Source organism: Anser brachyrhynchus (assembly GCF_964034855.1).
Source record: "Anser brachyrhynchus genome assembly, chromosome: 4".
NCBI lineage: Eukaryota > Metazoa > Chordata > Aves > Anseriformes > Anatidae > Anser > Anser brachyrhynchus.
This window is the reverse complement of record NC_137698.1, coordinates 38045390-38065530: the sequence shown is the minus strand read 5'-3', so window position 1 is coordinate 38065530 and position 20141 is coordinate 38045390. Positions and strand designations below refer to the sequence as shown.

At 37.7% G+C, this 20141-nt stretch overlaps 1 protein-coding gene across 2 annotated transcripts in view; it reads right to left on the bottom strand.

Annotated features, from left to right (window-relative positions):
* Positions 1 to 19222, bottom strand: part of LOC308194746 (uncharacterized protein) — a 104066-nt gene extending 84844 nt beyond the window's left edge. Inside the window, exon 1 of one of the 2 annotated variants that reach the window (XM_080591038.1) lies at positions 1835 to 19222. In XM_080591038.1, the coding sequence (XP_080447164.1) occupies positions 1835 to 1846 (12 nt within the window). In that variant the 5' untranslated portion in view covers positions 1847 to 19222. The remainder of the gene's footprint in view (positions 1 to 1834) is intronic. The other variant, XM_080591037.1, reaches the window with a different exon arrangement.
* Between the last annotated feature and the right edge of the window lie 919 nt (positions 19223 to 20141).

Below are 20141 nucleotides of genomic sequence, written 5' to 3'. Positions count from 1 at the left end.
CAGACCACCTCACATATTTGATTGTCAAGAGACAGAGTTCTCATAATGTGGTAGTCACAATAGTCACAAAAAAAAAAAAAGCCTGAAGTTCTTCATAACTAGAATGAATAGGTCCTCAAAAAAGGCAGGCATCTCATCAAGCAGAAAGAGTGACATGCATTTAACTATTAACCAGTTGTTGAGCAATTCTGCTGCTTTTACTAACCTCAGAGGCACAGCATCAGGACTAATTTTGGCTTCATACCATCTGCAAGGCAGCCTAACACTTAGCTTCCATTCTGGCCTGTACAGCATAAAACAACAGATTACCCATTAAATAGCGTGCTAACTGTGCTAAAAACATTGTGGAAAACCTACTGTAATATTGGTTTCTTGGAGGTCATTAGAGAATGATGTTTGATTCTGCAGATGCATTGAAATAACTGGGCTGCTAATGCCAGCCAAGGATCTGGTTGTATGTGTGAGGAATACATCCAACACTGATTTCAGTGAGGGCTGATTTCTCCTTGATCACTCCCACAAGGACTAAAGTTTGCATTTAGTTCTGACAGTAGAAGTAAAAGAGAAACTATCACTAGTACTCTCGGTAATAACAGTTCTACTCACATACTGGGTCAAGTTCATTCCTGAGATAATTCAAGCTGAAGCTGTTCAGACTACAACAGGCATTAATTTAATCCATTAGATTTGCCCATTACCTGCTATCCTGGGATATGCTTATATTCTCACTAACCAGCATGAGATGTAACACACACTGTTAGGAAAATAGCTGCTAATATCAGTGACATCAGCAAAGTGAAAACACATGCTAACTGAATTCCAATGCACGGAAGAAAATGTGCCAGCAATTGCAGCAAATAACACAATGACTGTGCTATTCTCATATTACAACATATGCGACAACACAAAGCGTAGGGGACAACTGGAAATTGAAAGGAAAATAAAAGATGCTGCTCCTGAAGAGAAAATCTACAGAACAATCCACAACATTGTTTTACAACGAAATCACAGACAAGTATAAGGGAATTACCACCAGCCACCTCATGTCACTATTTTTCTCATAAGCACTGAGAAATACTCATAAAGCTCACCTTGTCCATCTAAAGGGAGGTCAATGAGAACTCTGCTCTGGAGGATGAATGAGCCTTTGAAAAAGTCATTTGACTACTGCAGAAAAACTTTAAATGATGCAAAAGATAAACTGGCACTAAATATGTATCTGATTGCCATATTCTACCCTAAACTGAAAGTAAAGTGAAGAAAAAAAAAAAAAACGTATTACAGTGTCGTCATATTTTGCAAGAACTTTGCCTAGGAACCTCTCTCCTAGCGTTTACGTAAACTTCAGAGATTTGGCTTACTTGATCACCAGTAGCAAATTTCCTTTAGATCACCGTACATCATGAGAATCAGATCACTCTGAGGTAAAAATGCTCAATTTGTCAACATATTTCCCGCAGTAAAGGCTACAGAAGAATCAAGTTGTAAGACATTTCATCCAGCACATCAAGTGTTCTCATAGGAACTACCCATGGGAAATTAGAGAACCAGAATGCACTAAACTGAACTCTCCCAGGCAACAGAGGTCACACCCCACCACGCTATTTTCGCAGTGTTTTTGTGAAACACCACCACTATCTCTGCTTAGTCAGATCCTCCACGGCAACCTGCAAACAACCTGCAGAGTGAGCGTAGGGGTTAGCCAGTAACCCCATCCAGAGTAAGAGCTGTGCAGCTAAGAGATGCTGGCTTTCCAGGACAATACTAGGTTCCTCCTTCCCTCCTCCTGTTAGCCTCCCACTATTCTATTGCCGATAATTACCCATATCCTTACCTCATGGGGCATAATGAATTTATTTCCAGTGCCCTAGGAGATTCCCTTCTTTCCATAAAGCTAGACACTTCCCTCTCCCACACCACTCCCCTTAAATCACCTTAACCAGGGAGACAATTAACTTAAATACACAGCAACAGTTTTCAGTCTATTTCCTTGATGTTTTCTTCTGTCCTGGGCTTGAAAAGGTTTACCCCAGATTAGCAATTTTTTGCTTCCACAGTAGATCAACATATAAAAGAAACAGTCAAGACTGCCTCTCTTTAGAAATCTTTTTCTTAGGCTATCATGGCCACAGCAAATTTGCCCTCTTGGTTCTTAAATGTGGATACTCTCATTACAAGCAGTGCGGCAAATAAATAAATAAACAAAATTAAAGAAGGAAACTGTACTCTTTGAGGGACTGGCATGCTGAAATTTTCTGAATTTATTTTCTTCTCTCAGTAGTTCATAACCAAACCTATAGACTCTGGTTTACTCCTGTGGTAAGCCTGTAGTTCATTCTGATACACAGTTTGGTATAACCAGCTGACAGAAGTGTTACAGAGAACCCTCTGTTGTACGTCAGAACCCCTCATTTGCAGAGCTTTAACAACTATTTTTTGTTTGAGTTTCTAAACTGTTGCTGTTGTCTTATAACTCTGGCAAGGTGGCTACAGCTGTGTGAGTTGTACTCACCCGTACGACACCAACAAGAGCACTTAGTACTGCTAACAACAAGAACTGCTAGTACTGAGGAGGTACTGAGTACCTGCTAGTACTAGCTGGAGGAGAGGCAGAGAGCTCTGAGGTCAGGACACGGCAGTGGGCCACCAAAAAGAACAAAGGGTTCTTATTATCTGCTTTGAGCATTTGTAAAATAGAATCATTGAATCATGCAATGTTTTGGGTTGGAAGGGACCTTAAAGATCATATAATTCTAACCCCCTTGCTATTTTTGGCAGGGACACCTTCCATTAGAGCAGGCTGCCCAAGCCCTATCCAGCTTTGCCTTGAACACCTCCAGGGATGGGGCATCCAACGCGTCTCTGGGAAACCTGTTCCAGTGCCTCACCACCCTCTGAGTACAGAATTTCTTCCTCGTATCTAATCTAAACCTACTTTCATTTAGTTTAAAGCCATTACTCCTTGTCCTGTCACTACACTACCCAACAAAGAGTCCCTCCCCAGCTTTCCTGTAGGCCCCCTTTAGGTACTGAAAGGCCAGTGTAAGGTCTCCCCCCAAGCCTTCTCTTCTCCAGGCTGAACAACCCCAACTCCCTCAACCTGTCTTCATAAGAAAAAATGCTCCAGCCCTCTGATCATCGAAATCTGTAAATTCAGAGCAGCTGGCAATGTAATATACACTCTCAGAACTCCTTAGGTACCTGAAAATGAAGATCAGCTTTTTTTTTTTCTTTTTTTTTCATAAAAATAAACCATATTATACTTCAGTTCTGTTTTGAAGGTACAGATATTTAATCTCTTGATTCGTTCAGCTAACCCTTTCCTTGTTGGCATTTGCTCAGCACATGCACTTGGTGTTTATTATATTCTGTTAAAGTGTTTATTATATTCTAACACTTACAGTTCTAGTACTTGTGTTTGAAGTGCTTTTTACAAATATAGAAGTATCTCTTGTGCTTTTAATCAAAGACATTTTTATGGCATGACCCACTTAGATCTGCAGCTAATTCTGTAAAGTATTTTATTTTTTCAACTATCCAGGCTATGCAATTAGTGAATGGCAAGACCACCTATACCACAAAACACCTACAAAGAAGGATACTGCTGAATCATCTTCCCTCAAAACACTTAAGCCAGGCTGAAGAAAGCAGTAGTAAATATGCAGCATGAAACTGCCTGAAAAAACAGTAAGATAGATTATAGATGGAAACGCTGATACTTGGAATATTGCTGAAATTCAAATTCTGAGATGCAGACCTACTGATCACTGGAGCTATACAGGCTGCACCAGCTTAGCATCTATTCATTTCTAACACCTTTTGCATCTTCTGAAATCTTGCTAAGGGATTGCTACCTAAGGAAAACTAACTCTCAGACCTCTTTAAGCTATGCATGAACAACAAAATAGCAAAAGAGCGAAATAACAGCCTAAAAAAAGATTCCAGGTCATTAGCTGAGAATGGCTGAAAATAGCACGAACTGTACCTTGCCATATTAGTCTTTTCAAAGCCTATACCCAGAAACATTGTCACTTGATTGCAAGAGACTGTTTAGTTTTGTCAGATCTTGGCAAACTTAATGCAATCACAAAAATCCATCAGTAGGATGAAGTAAATGAAGGACAAAAACTAGAAGAAACAAACTCTACTCTGTGCTGAATACAGAGGGACAGAAATTACGATCCCATTTTCTTTCCTTTTTAATAGCCTTATGTCATCCACTTCCATCATGTGTGCCTTTGCTGGGGAGATTGCATGATTAAAATTAATCTACTTCTGGCCTACACGGTCTTTTCAGTAATGTGTCATTGGAAAGTCTCATTTTGATGATTTATTGTTTTAATGTATCATCACTGAACTGCCATGCCATACAGTTCTGTGCTTTCTTATTGCCAGGTACTTTGGTGAGACAGTCTTCCTGAGCATGTTTCTGGCCAGCAGATGAGTTCTAGAAACGCGTTCAATGCAACAAATAACAAAGATAAGATGAGAGATGGCTTCTTGGTGCAAAAACGAAATCTGATGTTAAAAGTAGGGTTCTGACACTACTTCCAGTGCAATATTTTCTCTGTTCTGCTGCCGGCTCTCATTGTTTCTGAGAAAGTAACGGAAGTGCTTTAGGATCAAGACTGTAATCAACAAATGCTGTAGCAGTAGAATTGTTAAGAGCCAAGGTGTCCTAGCACTATATTCCTTACTTCCTTTCTATTATCCCTCTCTTCTGCACAAGTGCAAAGTATGCTTTTCTCATAAAGGGCTTCCTCTTCAGCAACTCAGGACAGCTGTTTCTAATCTCTACTAGACTGCAGCTTGTCTCTGCTTCAGAAGTGAGTGCCTGGAAGCTTGCCCATTCCTTTTGCCTGTACCAGCTGGTCTAAGAGGGGATTTTGCTTTTCATTCTGTGACACAAGTTTCGAACAGAGATGGAAAATGGTAATAAAAGGCATGTTTCACAGTACCCAGGAAGTTAAAATTATTAAAAGGAATATTTAACATTATTGATTCATATATGCAAATGTAAATATTTTTTAATGTTTTGGCATCAGTTATACAATAAAATTGAACAACTGCTATCACTCATTTAAGCACATAAGCTCATTATGCAGTTTTTAATTACAGTCTGTTTCAGCAGGCCATGATTACAGAATCAAAGGGACAACTAGTTAGAACTAATCAAAATAAATAAAATAAAACCTTCTAAATACCAGGAAAGCAGTATTGTGATATTGAAGCATGTTTAGAATACATCACCTTGAAATCTGGTTGACTAACCCCCATACTATTTGTAGCAATCTCAGCAATTAGATTCAATTGTAGAAAAAATGTTAAATATTTTTTTTTTACTTTTTAAATAATGAAAATGCAAGATAAAAGTTTTCAAATGACTAAGTATTTCCTGTGAAACAGCACAGACTGCAAAAAGTCTTCCAGAAATTGTTCAGAGAAGAAATAAGTGGGTCAGCATTCATAATTTTCTTTTCTGAAACAAACAGACAAACCATAGAACCATTACCCTGTAAATAGGACTGCATAAGTCAGGCTGTAATTGCCTAGAAATCATCAAAAAGAAGAAATATTGATTGTCAAGATTTTGATGAGTGCTTGACAGCTATCATTCAAAACCATTAAATTAGCATCCATTTTGAGAAAGCAGAAGGAATATCTCCTATGGGAAGCTTATTTAGTAGAAGTAATATGTTACGTGTGAATTGTTAAAACCCCACCCCAGGACTCCTAGATGAAGGCTGCATTGCAAAGAACTGCTTGGGTCACTAATCTGCAACAGCAGCAGTTCTGGGCTAGGTCTGGTGACAGAAGTAAGGATGCTAAGCCAAAACTTGCTGAGAAATCTCTGCTACTTCTGTCTCTACTGTCTGCTACTTTCTGCTGAGAAATTTCTGCTAATTCTGTCTCAGGCAGGTTGTCAAGTGACACTGGAATGTCATTGCACAGAAATTTATGACCAGTCAGCTGGTAAGACTACAGGAAAAATAAATAAATCAAGATGGCATTTGTTGTAGCCAGAAGATAACTTGCAGGTTTATCAGTGACAGAGGCAGTTTCTGTGCCTATGTTTAGAAAAAAAGGGTTCTAATTTTCCATGTAATCAAAAAACATATGCAGATATTGCTGTACACCTTGTAGGTAGAAAAGGATCTAGAACCACTAAAGGATCTAGAACCACTAAAAATAATTTGTCTTATAAAAAAAATCAAAACACACACACACACCTCATATGGCTGCATTCAGTGAGTGTTCTGAAAAAAAAATCCCTTAGAATTTCAAGGATATATGGAATATTAAGCAACAAATCAAATAGGACTTCATATCAAGATCACTAAAGATAATAAAAGAAAACAAACAAACAAACAAAAAAACAGTTAACTTCAATGACCCCAGGATCATTAACAAAATACCTAGATTTGATTAGTGTTAAAATCAGGTATTTGGCTCAGATAACAGCTGGGAATCACAGATTGATATAAGCAATGATTTTTATTTTTAATATCTGGATTTGTTTTTAATTCTTTCAAATACTTGCCATTAAGCTTCTCCCCCTTTTTTTTTTTTTTTTCCAAGCAAAAAGATACATTTCCTAAAATCTTTTTAGCCAGCTGACTTCATACTGCCCAAAGTTGTCTCCATATGTTTTATTGCTCTGGCTTAGTAGCACATCACTTTTTGGAGGTTTCAAAGGTAGCAGAAATAAGTTCTGTGAAGAACCTCAGATAATTAAAGGAATAGGAAAGAAAGTTTATTACAAAAATTCTCACAACACATCAAAGAACAGTAGCAGTAAGTACAGTGATAGAAGTGCTGCAGTCAGTGTCACTGGGCAGTTTTCCCTGCTGGCTCCAAAAACTAAAGGTAAAATTTGTCCTCTGGCAAGTTCCAGAATTATTGGATTTGAACTGCAATTATTGTTTTGAAAAGTTCAAATAAGCCTGTCTGAATCTTTAGCAAATAGCTTCATAACTGAAAGAAATGTAAAGATAGGAGATATAAAACAGCAAAATTAACAAAACAGAGAAAGTCAGTGGAAGCAGACTGTGAGAAATGGACAGGCACAGAGTGCTCCCAAGAAGAGGAATCCAAATGGCCAGAAAGACCACGAATAACAACAACAACAGAATAATGACACATATAAAAACATTCCTCTCATTTTCAGAAGTTATACAAACATGGACAGACTTATTTATACTTTTAGAATGAAGGACAAGTTGTTAGTGGAAAGTTTTATTAGAAACTGCACAGAGTGCCAACACAAATTTGGGTACACTTGTTCCCCCCAAACCAGCACCAGAGCTTTGAGGACAACCTTGCTATGCACTCCCAACACAGGAAGAAATTCAGAAGAAATGGTAAGTTATTCACAAGGCAATTAGATGCTTTCACACAGTTTCTTCAGTTAATTGATCCTTTAAGCTTCCCAATTAATTGCATTCTGCATCTGAAATGAATATAATTTATCTACCAGTTAGAAAGATCTTGCAGTATATAGTAAAATTCATGTTTAAAAAAAAAAAAAAAAGATTTTGGAGAGGAAGTTTTCTGCTGATTTATTCTGCTAGTTGTACTTAGAAGTCAAAAGGAGAAGAGAAAAATCTCTTCTAGCTTGTGTTAAAAGAGCTGTCTTTGCAGTAGCAACAGCGTATAGAAAACATGTTCATGGTCAGTGGCATTTCTCCATGCCAATATTCATTCAGAAGAGAGAATAAGAACAAACAGCTGTGCTCATGAGAAGGGCGGATGTGAGCCTGTATTTAGTTACGTTCGTTTCTATATCCCTAAATAGATATAAGCTATTTCCGTGTCCTCAGTATTCCTGTTGGAAACCAAGGAAGTTCTCCGTAAGAGAGACAGAAAACCCTACTGTTAGGTGCCTAGTTAGTTAGAATGCCTCTACAGAGCATCACATCACTAAGCGAGGAAAACAGACGTGTTGCATGGTCCTCACTGTCCTTGGCTATCACGTCATTAAATGGAATTTAGGGTGCTTAACACCTTGAAATACCTGTTTTTCTAAGTATCAATTCCCTTAACGAGTCCATCTGAAAGAGAGCATATAATCTATGTCACCTTCAAATTACACTCTAAATACCTAGTTAAGTGATCAGTTAAATAATGCCCCTTCTGGGGACACTCCACGTTAAGGAACAAGGAGGGAAGAGGCACTACAGTAAATTTCACAAATGCAGACAAATTATCCAGGAAGGATTTCCCACATTAAACATGTACCCTCCAAATCTCTGCCTGCTTGCTTCCCATGACTGTAGCTGGTTTATGCTTCAGTGTTCTGCACACCAACTAGAAAATGTTTGAATGTCTACTGCACACTGCCACAACTCTAGTTGGTATTTCTGGGGCACATTATGTTAACTTACATCTGTTACTTCCAACTCCTTTAACTCTGTTCACTCTCAAGCTATGTTTCCTGTACATTCCCTTTTCATTTTGGTAATAAAAAAAATTCCATCTGAAAAGCTATTTTGACAGGTGGGCAACAAATACCACAGGATTCCTAAACTGGACACAAAAGACCTTAGACTATACACAAGGCACAGATTTAACATCACCAGACATGCAAGTGATCCATCTTCACCTTTTGTTTTAGAAGTTTTGAGCAATAAAACTGGTTTGTAAAACTGGCGTGGATCAAACTACTCTATTTTTTGCTATTGAATTCAGACAGGTTTAATAGATACATATATATCAAACAGACATCAGCTTGCAGGGTTTTTCTTACCTGCCCTCCTTTTTACCAATCCACCTTTCTTCCTATATGTCATTTGTAATCCTGAAGTATCCTTTTTATTTGTTTTTGAGCCACACTGAGGATTATTTTTATTGCTTTTATATTATTTAAATTTCATCTGAACTCCTATCTGCCTTTAACTTTCACCTCCTCTCTTCATTTCAATGTGCCTCAAAGCACATTCTTGTTGTCTGATCCCAGGGAAGCCTTCTGCAATTCCATTTGCCTCTCGAGAGAACTCAGCTTTTCAAGATACCAACAGCACCTACAAGAACACTGAGAACTGGCTGCAGACACAAAGCTATTCCCCATGAGCTTTCGCCGGACATGCAGGAGTTAACTCTTTCCCACTTCTTAAAATTGCACACCCCCCCCCCCCCCCCCCCCCTTCTTTGGCAATGTATGAATCCCAGGTAATGTGGCAAATGGCCACAAGACACATATAATCATTTAGGATACTTTTTAATGCATCCTTTGAAGATGATGTGGAAATTCTTTGCTAGGCTGTTCATTACCCACACGATCTGCTGCAGATACACATTGTCTTCATTACAATGCCTGAAGTCAAGACAAAGCTTAATGCCATAACATGAGAGACCTACTGGGAGAAAGCACTGGGGTGAGACTGGTATTTCCATAAATAAAATTTAGATTTTTTTTTTAATATTAGATTAAAAATTAATAAACCAAGAGTTTGGGGAGAAAATCTGCTGAAATGGAAACTGATTAATAGAATTAAGAGAAAACACTGAGTAAGAGGAGGGAAGAAAAAAAAAACATGGAAATACCTATTTAAGGATAGGCAAGGAAGTGTGGGAGTGATGATCTGTCTTTTGATATTGCAGTCCTGCTGCAGCTACACAGGCAAGCACACAAAGGATATTCATTCGCACTCTTAGCTCTGGACAGCCAGGTTACATGCAACTCTGGCTACTAATTTTCACCCTCTCAGATCTCTGTACAGTCACTTGCAGAGGGATAAGGACACAGATGAATGCTCAGCTTGGCTGAAAGTAGACAGAAAGCAATGAGGAAAACTCCCCGTAGGAAAGAATATGGAGCAATGATACTTCAGCTGGCCTTCAAAATCTAACAGGAATGATGCAGCTGTGCTAACTTCCCAGCCAGATAAAATGAGCCTAGGGAGAGCTCCAGGATAATTGTGTCTGGTACGAGTTAACTTTTTAAGCTCAGGGATCTGCATTTGCACCACACAGCCATATTCTTCTCTGCGTTACTGTCAAAGCTAATAAATAGCACCCTTTGTATAACAGCCGGTAACACCAGTACTGAGGATACCACTTCTCTTAGCCCTTTTCCATTTGCCTGTTTGCAGGCACATATAAAGGAAACTTTAAAAATTCCAAGCTAGGACTGCAAGGTATCAAACTTAGAAGACACTCTTCCCTTTATCTACATTTAATTTTCAGGTCATGTTATTTTAAGGTATCCTTATTATTTCAGTATCTATAACACTATTCATTCTTTCATGGTGGTCATTCAGATGAACCCAGTTGTTACATGTACTCTATAAAGAGCAAAGATGCAGCTACTACTTAAAAAAATGTCTTATCTAATAACTGTATCAGTGTGTGTTAGTAGTAAATGAGGAGCTGGTGACCAGACGGAGCATTGTTCCCTAAGGTATCCACTGAAATTACTGTATGGACCATATTCACAAAATGTTTTGCTGGGTGGTGCAGGATGGTCTCTTCTTTGCCTCTGGGCACTCCTGTGTAACTTGACAGTGTAACAGCATCTCCTGTACGACATCCAACCCTTTCTCCACATGATGCTGTAGCTCGAGCTAGCAAGATCTATAGCCCTGACATGGCTTTGCTACTTCAGTGCAAGGAAGCCTCCCCAGAGATCACCTGCATTCCAGGTGGGCCTATGCAGTGCAAAATACTATGATGTTAGCACGAATTATTCCTTTAGCTTCTATTTTATAAAAGACAAAAAACAGTAAATCAACTTTCCTGTGGTTTTCTGCAAGTTACTAATAAAAAAAAATCAGATGGGAACATTTTATTTTATAAAAAACAAAGTATATATCCTGCATGCAGACATACATGGCGACAAAATCTTGTTAGCCCCACTAAGTTGCATCTAATATTAATGGGAATTCTTGGTGTTCTCAAGAAGAAACATAGATCTAGCTGAAACCAGAGTAGCAGCAAAGCACTTGTTCCAATTCAGTGAGTGCAAACAGCAAGCTCCTTTCTGTAACAGAAGCAGCTGTAAACAATGGAACACAGGTGTGAGGTACTTAACCCATCACGGCTAAGATACACAAGCTGCAAACTACAAGGGTAAGCTATCGTTTTTCATCCAAGCAGGAAATTAATTAAATGTGTAAAGCTGAACAGTTGGACCTGTGGCAATACCTGTAAGACAGGGGGTTTGTGGCATGGCATATCAGGAAAGCAAGAGAAGCTATTAGGTATGTTCAGAGAAATAGGACTGGATGTAAATTGGTTTATCCAACAAAAATACACCCCAGATAAAGCCTACCTTTGAGTCATCTGTCTTCATCCCAGAAGCAATCCTAGGAGACTACTAATACTAATCACTTAGGTCACAGGGAGACAAGTGTTTTTTTGTTATTATTGTTCATTTTTTAATGCGGCCACTAAAGTTACTTTAAATTACCTTCAGGAAATACTAGAACATATACTACCCTTGTATTGTTTATATCTGGTACTAAGGAGATCCAGTCAGGACTTTAACATCCTTGAAACTGTTGGCCAGATCTAGGGGTGACTTATGAGCCTAACAGCAGGATTTATAGAGTTCATCACGCTGAGCAGAAAGCTGCCTATTACACCACTGCGGTGTGTAATAAAAGAGAGACAAGCAAGACCTAAACAGTGCTCTGGGAAGGAAATATAAATTTTCCTCTTCCTTCTCCTGAAATCTCCAAGAGTTACCCTTGCTACAGAGAAGGAAGCCCCTAGGGAAAAGTTTCTGCCTCTGTCTTCTTACCATCTTGGAGTTTTCTTACTTTACTTACCAGTTGGGATATAATGGTCCTATGATGCTGTCAAGGATTTTGCTCCTTCAGCCTCTCAGTCACAGATTTTTTCCATTACAATCATCATCCCTGCCTGTGTCTCATCTTGTAGTTACAGCTGGGTTTTCCCTCTCACCTCTAACTGAGGAATTGCATCCCTCTTTGGCTTTGCTGCATCTCACAAGTTCAAAATGCCAAGCTGGCAGCTACCATCTTTGACAGATCACTGAAATACTTCCACTTTCTTCTTTATCATACTCTGCACACAAAGCATGAGCTCTAGGCAACACCCTGAGAGGACCACAGGATTTTTCCAGAGCATCGTCATGCTTAACGCCTCTCTACAGTCAAATAATATTCTAAGGTAAAGGTGCCTGCAACCATCTCCAAATTCAGAGACAGTCAGTATTGGAGCAGTCTTCATAACAGCATTTGACTGTATCAATCAGAGCCCATCACAGAAGGTGCAAAATCTTTCTGGAAGTAGGACTGTAAGGTCTAACAAACTTTTCTTCAGGAATGGTATTGGTTTAAACACCCTGCTTGAGGAAGAGGATGGACTAGCTGACCTCTACTTCCTCTTTCGATCTTACTTTTCCATGATTTCCTACCAGTTCGTGGATAAATTTATGCAAAGGACTTTAAGTATGTGCAGACTAAAAAGATTATTTTTAATAAGAGCCAAAATTGTGGTCTCACTGTGTAACTTCAAGGGTGCCTCATAATGCTAAGTGTATCATTCAGATCCTGTGGAGCAATCCCACGTTTAAGCAAAGAAAACAAAACTGCAAACTGGTTCCTACTTAAAGTATGGCCTGAATGGCAGCATTGAGTTATTACTGACACTGACAGCTTTTTCATCCTTTTCTTCTGCTATTAAAAAAAGGAAAAAAATATGCGCTCCTTCTTTCTGTTGTTGATTTTTAACTTTATCTTCAGTGTACTTAGAAAAAACTCTAATTTTTCTACATATTTGCACAGGTAGCAAGTTTGACCTTTTGTGGGGACTTTGCCTGTAATAAAATCATCTGACACAAGTGAAATCTGCTCATTTTCAAAGTAATTGGATTAATGCAAACGTTTTCAGTGCCTACTTCAAACTAGTATAAATGGTCTGACATTAAATGAGGTTAAAAAGTCCCCTATAAACTACCACTGCTGTTATTAAATTTAATTAAGATAGAACAGCAGGCAGTTCAAATGGGAAAGTGTTGTGCAAAAATGGCAGCACAGAAAAATGACTCTGATGTTGTCATTAAAGCTAATTGGAAGCAAGGGTTTCTAAATGACAATGTAATTAACAGGCTAATGAATACCATATTAGGATTGTTATTAACAATGAAATTTGCAAACATACATGGAAAACTAGTTAGAGATATCACACAATTAGAGATATTACAAGGTAAAACTCTACAAACAAATTATACAGCACTTTAGGTGCTGATGATACAGTGCTCCAACCACACAGCAGTAATAAAGCCTCTTGCCCTCTCACCCTCTTCTTCGATTAAATTAAGTGACGATTACCAAAGATTAGCTATAAAATGTGTCCTTTGAGAAATTTTGCCATGCTAAAATTCTGCACAGAGTTCACAAAAGTAGCATTGTTTGATAAGATGGTGATCAAAGTTGGGGGAAGACCCATGACTGCAGGCAGACGATGCACTGCAGCTATAAAAAGACACCTTTGGGATTCATCATTATTAAAAAAAAAATAAAATTCCATACTGTTGGACAATAAAGGTCCTGCTAAGTCTGGCTAATGCAGTTTTATGCATAAATGAAATGATTTCTCAGAAATAGATGACATAATCAGCTTTTAATAAGAATATTTGGCCCAGCTACTTTTCCACGAACCCTTGCTAAACCGCAGATGGAGTGGTGCTGGCTCAGATCTAGGAAACTGTCCCTTGCATAGCAGTTTGTCATCACTTCAGGGCAGGAAGGTTGAAGAGCTCTCAGTAACAGGAAGATCATAACGAAAAACATAAAAGGAGCTAAAAGGAATGAAGTACAGGAGTGTCTCATGGTGGTTTAAGATGCCTTGTTCCAGAAGACCTTGGATATGTCCACAGTGACTGTAAGCAACCTAGTATTCTTACTGGCTTCAAAGTGAGAGTCTTATTAGACGATATTAGAGCTGAACAGGTATTAGATATAATATACCCTTCTCACTAGGCATGGTTTATGTTTCATTCTGTTGCCAAAAAATTAGCATTTTTTGAACGTGAAAACTAAATTTTCAGGTTTGGGTTTAAGCATGTAACCAGCAGTCCCCTTTGTCCTGGGTCCAATTGTTAATAACTGATATTACTTTCAGTGAGAAAGGCTCTACAGAGCAGCACTTTGATATTACAGACTCTTCCATAATGCAAAGATAATTGGTTAGTAAGACAATTAATTAAGTAGACTTGTGACAGATCTTTGCTTCTGGCTGGTTTCTGAAACATTACAAGACAGGTTGATCTGTTAAACTCATCAACTTGAAGGACTGAGTAAAAAGACCAGTCTTTCAAAAAGATAGAGAAATATAATCTCAAAAGGCTTAGCATATTCAAATAAATTAATGTTGTTTTACCAGAGACTGCAAATAGACAAACATATAGGCCTGAAAAGAATGTGAAGTACACCACATAACAACCCAGACTGCTAGAATGGAATTGTAAAGGCAACATATGCCTAAATTTCATGAGATCATAAGAAATCTAAGAGGGAAAGTGACTATTAAAAACTTAAGACCAAAACTGAAGAGATTTTTTTTTACTTAACCAGCAAATACTAGATGAGAAACTATGATATGAGAATAAAGGTGTGATTACAAAAAGGAAAGAAGAAAATAATAATAAGAACTTCCCTGGAATTGCACTGAACTGATTTGCTGAGAAGACCTTGCAAAGAATTCCAGTTTACAAGCATTTTACAGAAAGGCTCAGTTTTCATCTAGAAAAAGAAGTTTGGGTGGTCAGATCTGACAATTCAGACTTCTAAATTATGATATAAAACAGTACCATAAACAACAGGCAATCTACTGAATATACACATGAAAAATTACACAATTTCCTCTGCCTCTACAAATAAACATTTCTAGATAAATATATATTTCATCCTTAATTGATCCATCCAAACAAATCATCAAAACACATCTTCAAACCAACACAAGTATATATAGTAGGAAACAAGAAAAGCAAAAACATCCTGAAGAGACAGCAAGAGAAACAAACTAAGATAAAGGCAATTTGGAGGGAAAGATGGTTTAAATAAACCCAAGGTTCATTTTGTATTTGTTGACTCAGAAATTTAAATTTCTTCATATTCAAATCTTTTCTTCACAGTAATCATTGTGGCCAAAAGAAAATGTTACAGCAACTACTCCTTTGCCAAGATCGAAAACATTAACATCCTTCAACTAAAAATCCCTTTATACAATCCTTGCTTCACTGTTTTTGGTAAAGCCAGAATTTTACACTTTGTCCATACTCAGTTATGTGGACAGAATGAAAGTGTTAAAATAGCAACAAAACGATCATATTGAACTATGAAAGTCACTGCACTTTGCAGGATAAGAATTATATTATTTCAGTTCCCAAGATGACATCCCATCAAAAGGTGAAAACCTATGGCTGGTATATACATATCTTACTTGCAATCCCCTAGAATGGAAATGTATACCTTTACTCTTAGATTACTGCTCAAGTCATTTGAGCTAAAGTAACTTAATTCCCAAATGGGAAGCCACAGGTGTTTTAAACTTTTCACGTTTGCATACTGCTATAATTGCTTTGTCTTAGTTTTCTTAATCTCCCTGGGTAGAGAAGTTCTTACATGGGTTAACAACAAAGTTGTTATGACCTGTTCAAACTTACCTAAGACACTTTTTGGTTGTTGATGGAAATACAAATATATATGTATGTATATATATAACAAAACCTCAAAATCATATTCATGCTACTATGTATAGCCTAAATTAATCTTCCTAAAACTGATAGCAAAAGCAGAACGTGCAATTCAAACAAGTATGTTTTGCGATTGAGTCTTGATGCTCCTCAAAGCCAGTGGGGAAAAAACACTGCTTGTTTCAACAGACTAGAAATCAAATACTTCTCATCTGTACCTCAAAGTGAAGTATCAGTTCAGTTATGCTATTGATAGTAACAAGATAAGGTTTTATTTGAAGTAATCAATCCTGTTTCTTTTCTGCTGCAGGTTGCTTTAGTTGTCTGAAAGTAGTTGACTTCTGTACAGTCCAGAAAATACATGCAGTACACACTTAGCTACAGTAGTAGCAAAGATTATGTCCAGCTAGCTTTCTGTCAGACAAGGCACTTTTCAGCAAGTTTAGGGCTACGCGGGGTTATAAGCATTATGTCACGTGTTTGCTGACACAGGGTAGTCAAATAAGTGAATTCTTCAACTATGCACCTTTTTGGTTTAGTATTCATTAAGATCCTTCATTCAACAATGGTTTCCTTTACAGACAAAGGGAAACCAAACTGTAAGATTTGTTTAGTCAAGAACAGGAAGGTTATACTGGTCAGCTCATGTAAACAAAGAACAGACATTACCACACAGTTTCACATACTACTTACTAGGAATAGCATACAGAAAATAAATATTAATTTCTGGACTTTATATTGTACTTTTCAATTCCACATGAGACAAAGAAAACACCTGAATTTGCAGTACTAATTCTAAATACATAAAAGAAAGAAATCTTAACAAAGTCAAGATTTGTTCACAAATAGCAAAATAATTTATGACATACAACTTCTGTACCAACTGCAAAATAACTTGTTGGATAAAGCTTACAGACACTGGAGTTTCTCCATCTCTTCAGCTTCTAAGGTGTGTGAAAAAAAAATAGGATGAGAAAAAATAAACACTTGACTATTTTAATTGCTAAAAAACCTATATCCCACCCGAAAATCCATTGCATCTGGGATACCAGATACTGGACTATCTGGCTAAGAGAAGTTAAGATAACCTTTATTGAACTGGGGCTTTATTGAACTGGATCTTGTCTAAAAACTTACCAACTTTAGCGAACTATGCTGAAACATGAAATTACTACTGAGCTCCTCTCAGTGTTTATCTTTTTTTTCAATTTTGAAATAATCTGTTTCTATTTCTTTTCAACATGTTCCTTTGACCTCTCTTCTATTTTGCAATAATGCTCATATACTTTACTAGAACAGTCTATTATTTCACACTGTCCCACACTGAACAGAGTCAAAGGTTCTAGAAAACCAATTAAGTTGGTTGTATCTTTTGGAACACAAATCTTTTTAAAGCCTTAAAGCATATCTGCATATCTGCTAACCCCCACTGCCAATCTGCCACATGGAATTGTCTAATCTTTAAAGTCAGCGCTTTCTTCTGTCCTTGTAATTCTTAGATACGAAGATCTTCCATAAATCCTCCTCAAGAATTCCATGCTGATGGTTTCACCCACAGGGTCATTATTTCTAATCCTGACATTCACGCTTTAAAATATGTTTATCTTTCTACATGACAGTAATGCAAAAGTGAACTTTTTCCAAATGAAAAATTATCTTAGAAAACTGACCTTTCCTATAAATATCTATTCCATAGATGCCAATTAGTATTCTATTGTTTATTTGTTATAGCACCATGAGCCACCGTATCAGCTGAAAAGAAAGCCATATAACATTTTTCTTTGGGTAGAATTTGGGGTAATTTCCATGGAAGTGAAAATTTCAAAATTGTCTGTACTGGAAGACAGTGATCATGTAGCAGCAAAACTAGAGGAAATATCAGTTTATACTAGCTGTTGTTTCCTCACTTGACACATGGATCATGGAAACCATAGAAGAAAGCTTAATGTCGAGAATACAAAAATGTGCTGAAATTTTTTCAAAGCTTAATTAAAAAAATCTCCTGAAGTTGCATACACTTAATAGTATTCAGTATACACTCAGATATGTATACAAACAAATTACTATTGCCTCTTATTTCTTTTGAACCTCTATTTGGGATACAAAGTGAAGGGTATACTGCATCATTAGACAACACTTTCTATTTTGTCTCCATTTAATTTTTTTCTAGACATCTAATCTACAAATTTATATCAATAGACCACGTCAAGACCTGAAGCATGAACAAATGATTGAAGACATGAGGGTAAATGAAACATAGACATTTACTGCAACACCTTACAGGACTAGACTAGCCGGTCTGTCAAGCAATGTCCTACACCTTATTGAAAAATCCAGGTCCCAGATCTCCAAATATTTACACAGAAAGGTTTGTTTTTTTCTGAAAAAGAACCATAGATTAACCTAACTCAGGGCTCATGAGCCAAATGTACCCTCACCTGAGGCCAAACTGGGCACTGATATAACAAAACAGTTGTATTTTCCAACCCCATGGAAGTATTGTAGAAGAGACATAATGCATTTACTACCAGACACAAAAAGAGGCATTATCATATTTTTTAGGTACACTAATATTTCAAAAACAATACACATTTGACTTATCAAGATGCCACAACTGAAAATCACTCATAGCCTCTGTGATAAAATTTTAAAGTTTAAGTTTATGACAAAGAATGGATAGTATCACCAAAAAAATTTCAGGTGCACATTCTTATTAGCAGAAAAAGTGTAGAGAACAAGTAGTGAACAAATAGGAACTACAAACCATGCAGAGCCCATATTTAAGATCTGATGCTTAACAGTGTGACAGCTTGCAGAATTTTACTGCCTGAAAGACCTCTGGAGGACACAAGGGTACCACCTGGGAAGGGTTCCATTATCCTTGCTCTCCTCTCCTGCTCTCCCCTGGTGCTTCTGGCCAGTGCACAGTAAGCAGGTTGAATTCTGGGCTAACAGACCACTGGTTTGGTTGAGTGTGGGCTTCCCATCTCCTTCTCTTTAAGAAACTCTGACTGATGTGCTAAGGTCCAGACTGGTAGAAAAATAGGCACAGAGTGCCTGTCTAGATTATGTCTAGATATAATCTCCCACTCTTGAAAAACTACCAGAAGAAATACTCAGAGAAAATGGCAACACAATGAGTAAGAAACCAACACATTTTGCTGTGGAGAAATTATGCCAAATTATCCTTCCTTTTGTGACAGGATAACAAGTCTAAATGACAGAGGAGAAGCAATAGCTGTCATGTCGCCTTGACTCCAGTAAGACTTCTGACATGCTGTCATATGAAATTAATATAAGCAAGTAAGGAATTTGCCAGCATGAGTGGGCACTACGGGTTGGAAGGCCGGACTTGGAAATGCTGCTCACAGAGAAACTACTGTAGTACAAAGAAATGAATACAGGTGGGTCACCCAATACTATTTAAGCATTTTCTCTCACAACGCAACAATCAAATGAATGTTGTGCTGATGAAATCTCAGACAGTATGAAACAGAAGGAATGTAACATTTTTGGAAGGGAAGAGCAGACTGCAAAATAACCTTGAAAAAATGAAGAAGTGGCCCAAACTACAAGACAGAAAGGCTGAATGCAAAATCTGCATACTCAGGCGCCTAAATATTGCATGGGGATAAACAGCCATAGACCACCTTCTGGAGAGGGCAGCCATTGCTGAGGTGGGAGGAGAGCAAGTAAATAATCGAATCCTTGGTAAAAGCTCAGTTCCTAACAAACACTTTTGGACAGAGACAACATGAATATCCAGCATTACCTCTTGAATTACTATTTGCTTGCACAGGAAGCTTTCTGTTCCTGATCAAAGTTTATGGAGAGTGAAGTTGCCTCCTTAAGGCAGCAGCACTCTTCTTCAAAAGACACAGTATGGGTCAACAGGACCATGAAATCTAAAATTTTCTTCGGTAGGGAAAAAGTAGGTGGAGACTAGTGCTATAAGAGCTGAGCTTCCTATTAATGTGAACAGGCCTTTGGTAATCACCAGAAACAAAACAAAGCATAAGAAAACAAAACAAAACAGAGAGCCCCCCCAACCCACCACTTAACACGCAAACAGAAATCACAGCGTGAATGAGCACAGCAAATCAGCTTTTCTTCTCAGGTGAGGAAGTAGCTATTTTTAAATGAACACGAATTATATCTATGTTTCCATTATTTCTCAACCCTCAAGTTACACTTCCCGTCCTTCAGCAGTCACACAGTGGACATTTACATTCCCTAGTCAGCCTTGAGGTCACCAGTTTTATAGATTTGCCCTGTACAAATCAGCAAAAAAAAACACAACAAAGTCATTTTAAGCTAAAATTTACATTTCTAAGCTAAAGTAAAGCACACAGGTTTTCAAACAATGCTGGTCAATACAGCCAAAGGCTTACTTGGGTGACTGATGATGGAAAAGGCTTTCAAGACCTTGTGGTTTAGGGTACTATGAACTTACACCATCAGCAAAACTTCAAATCACTTT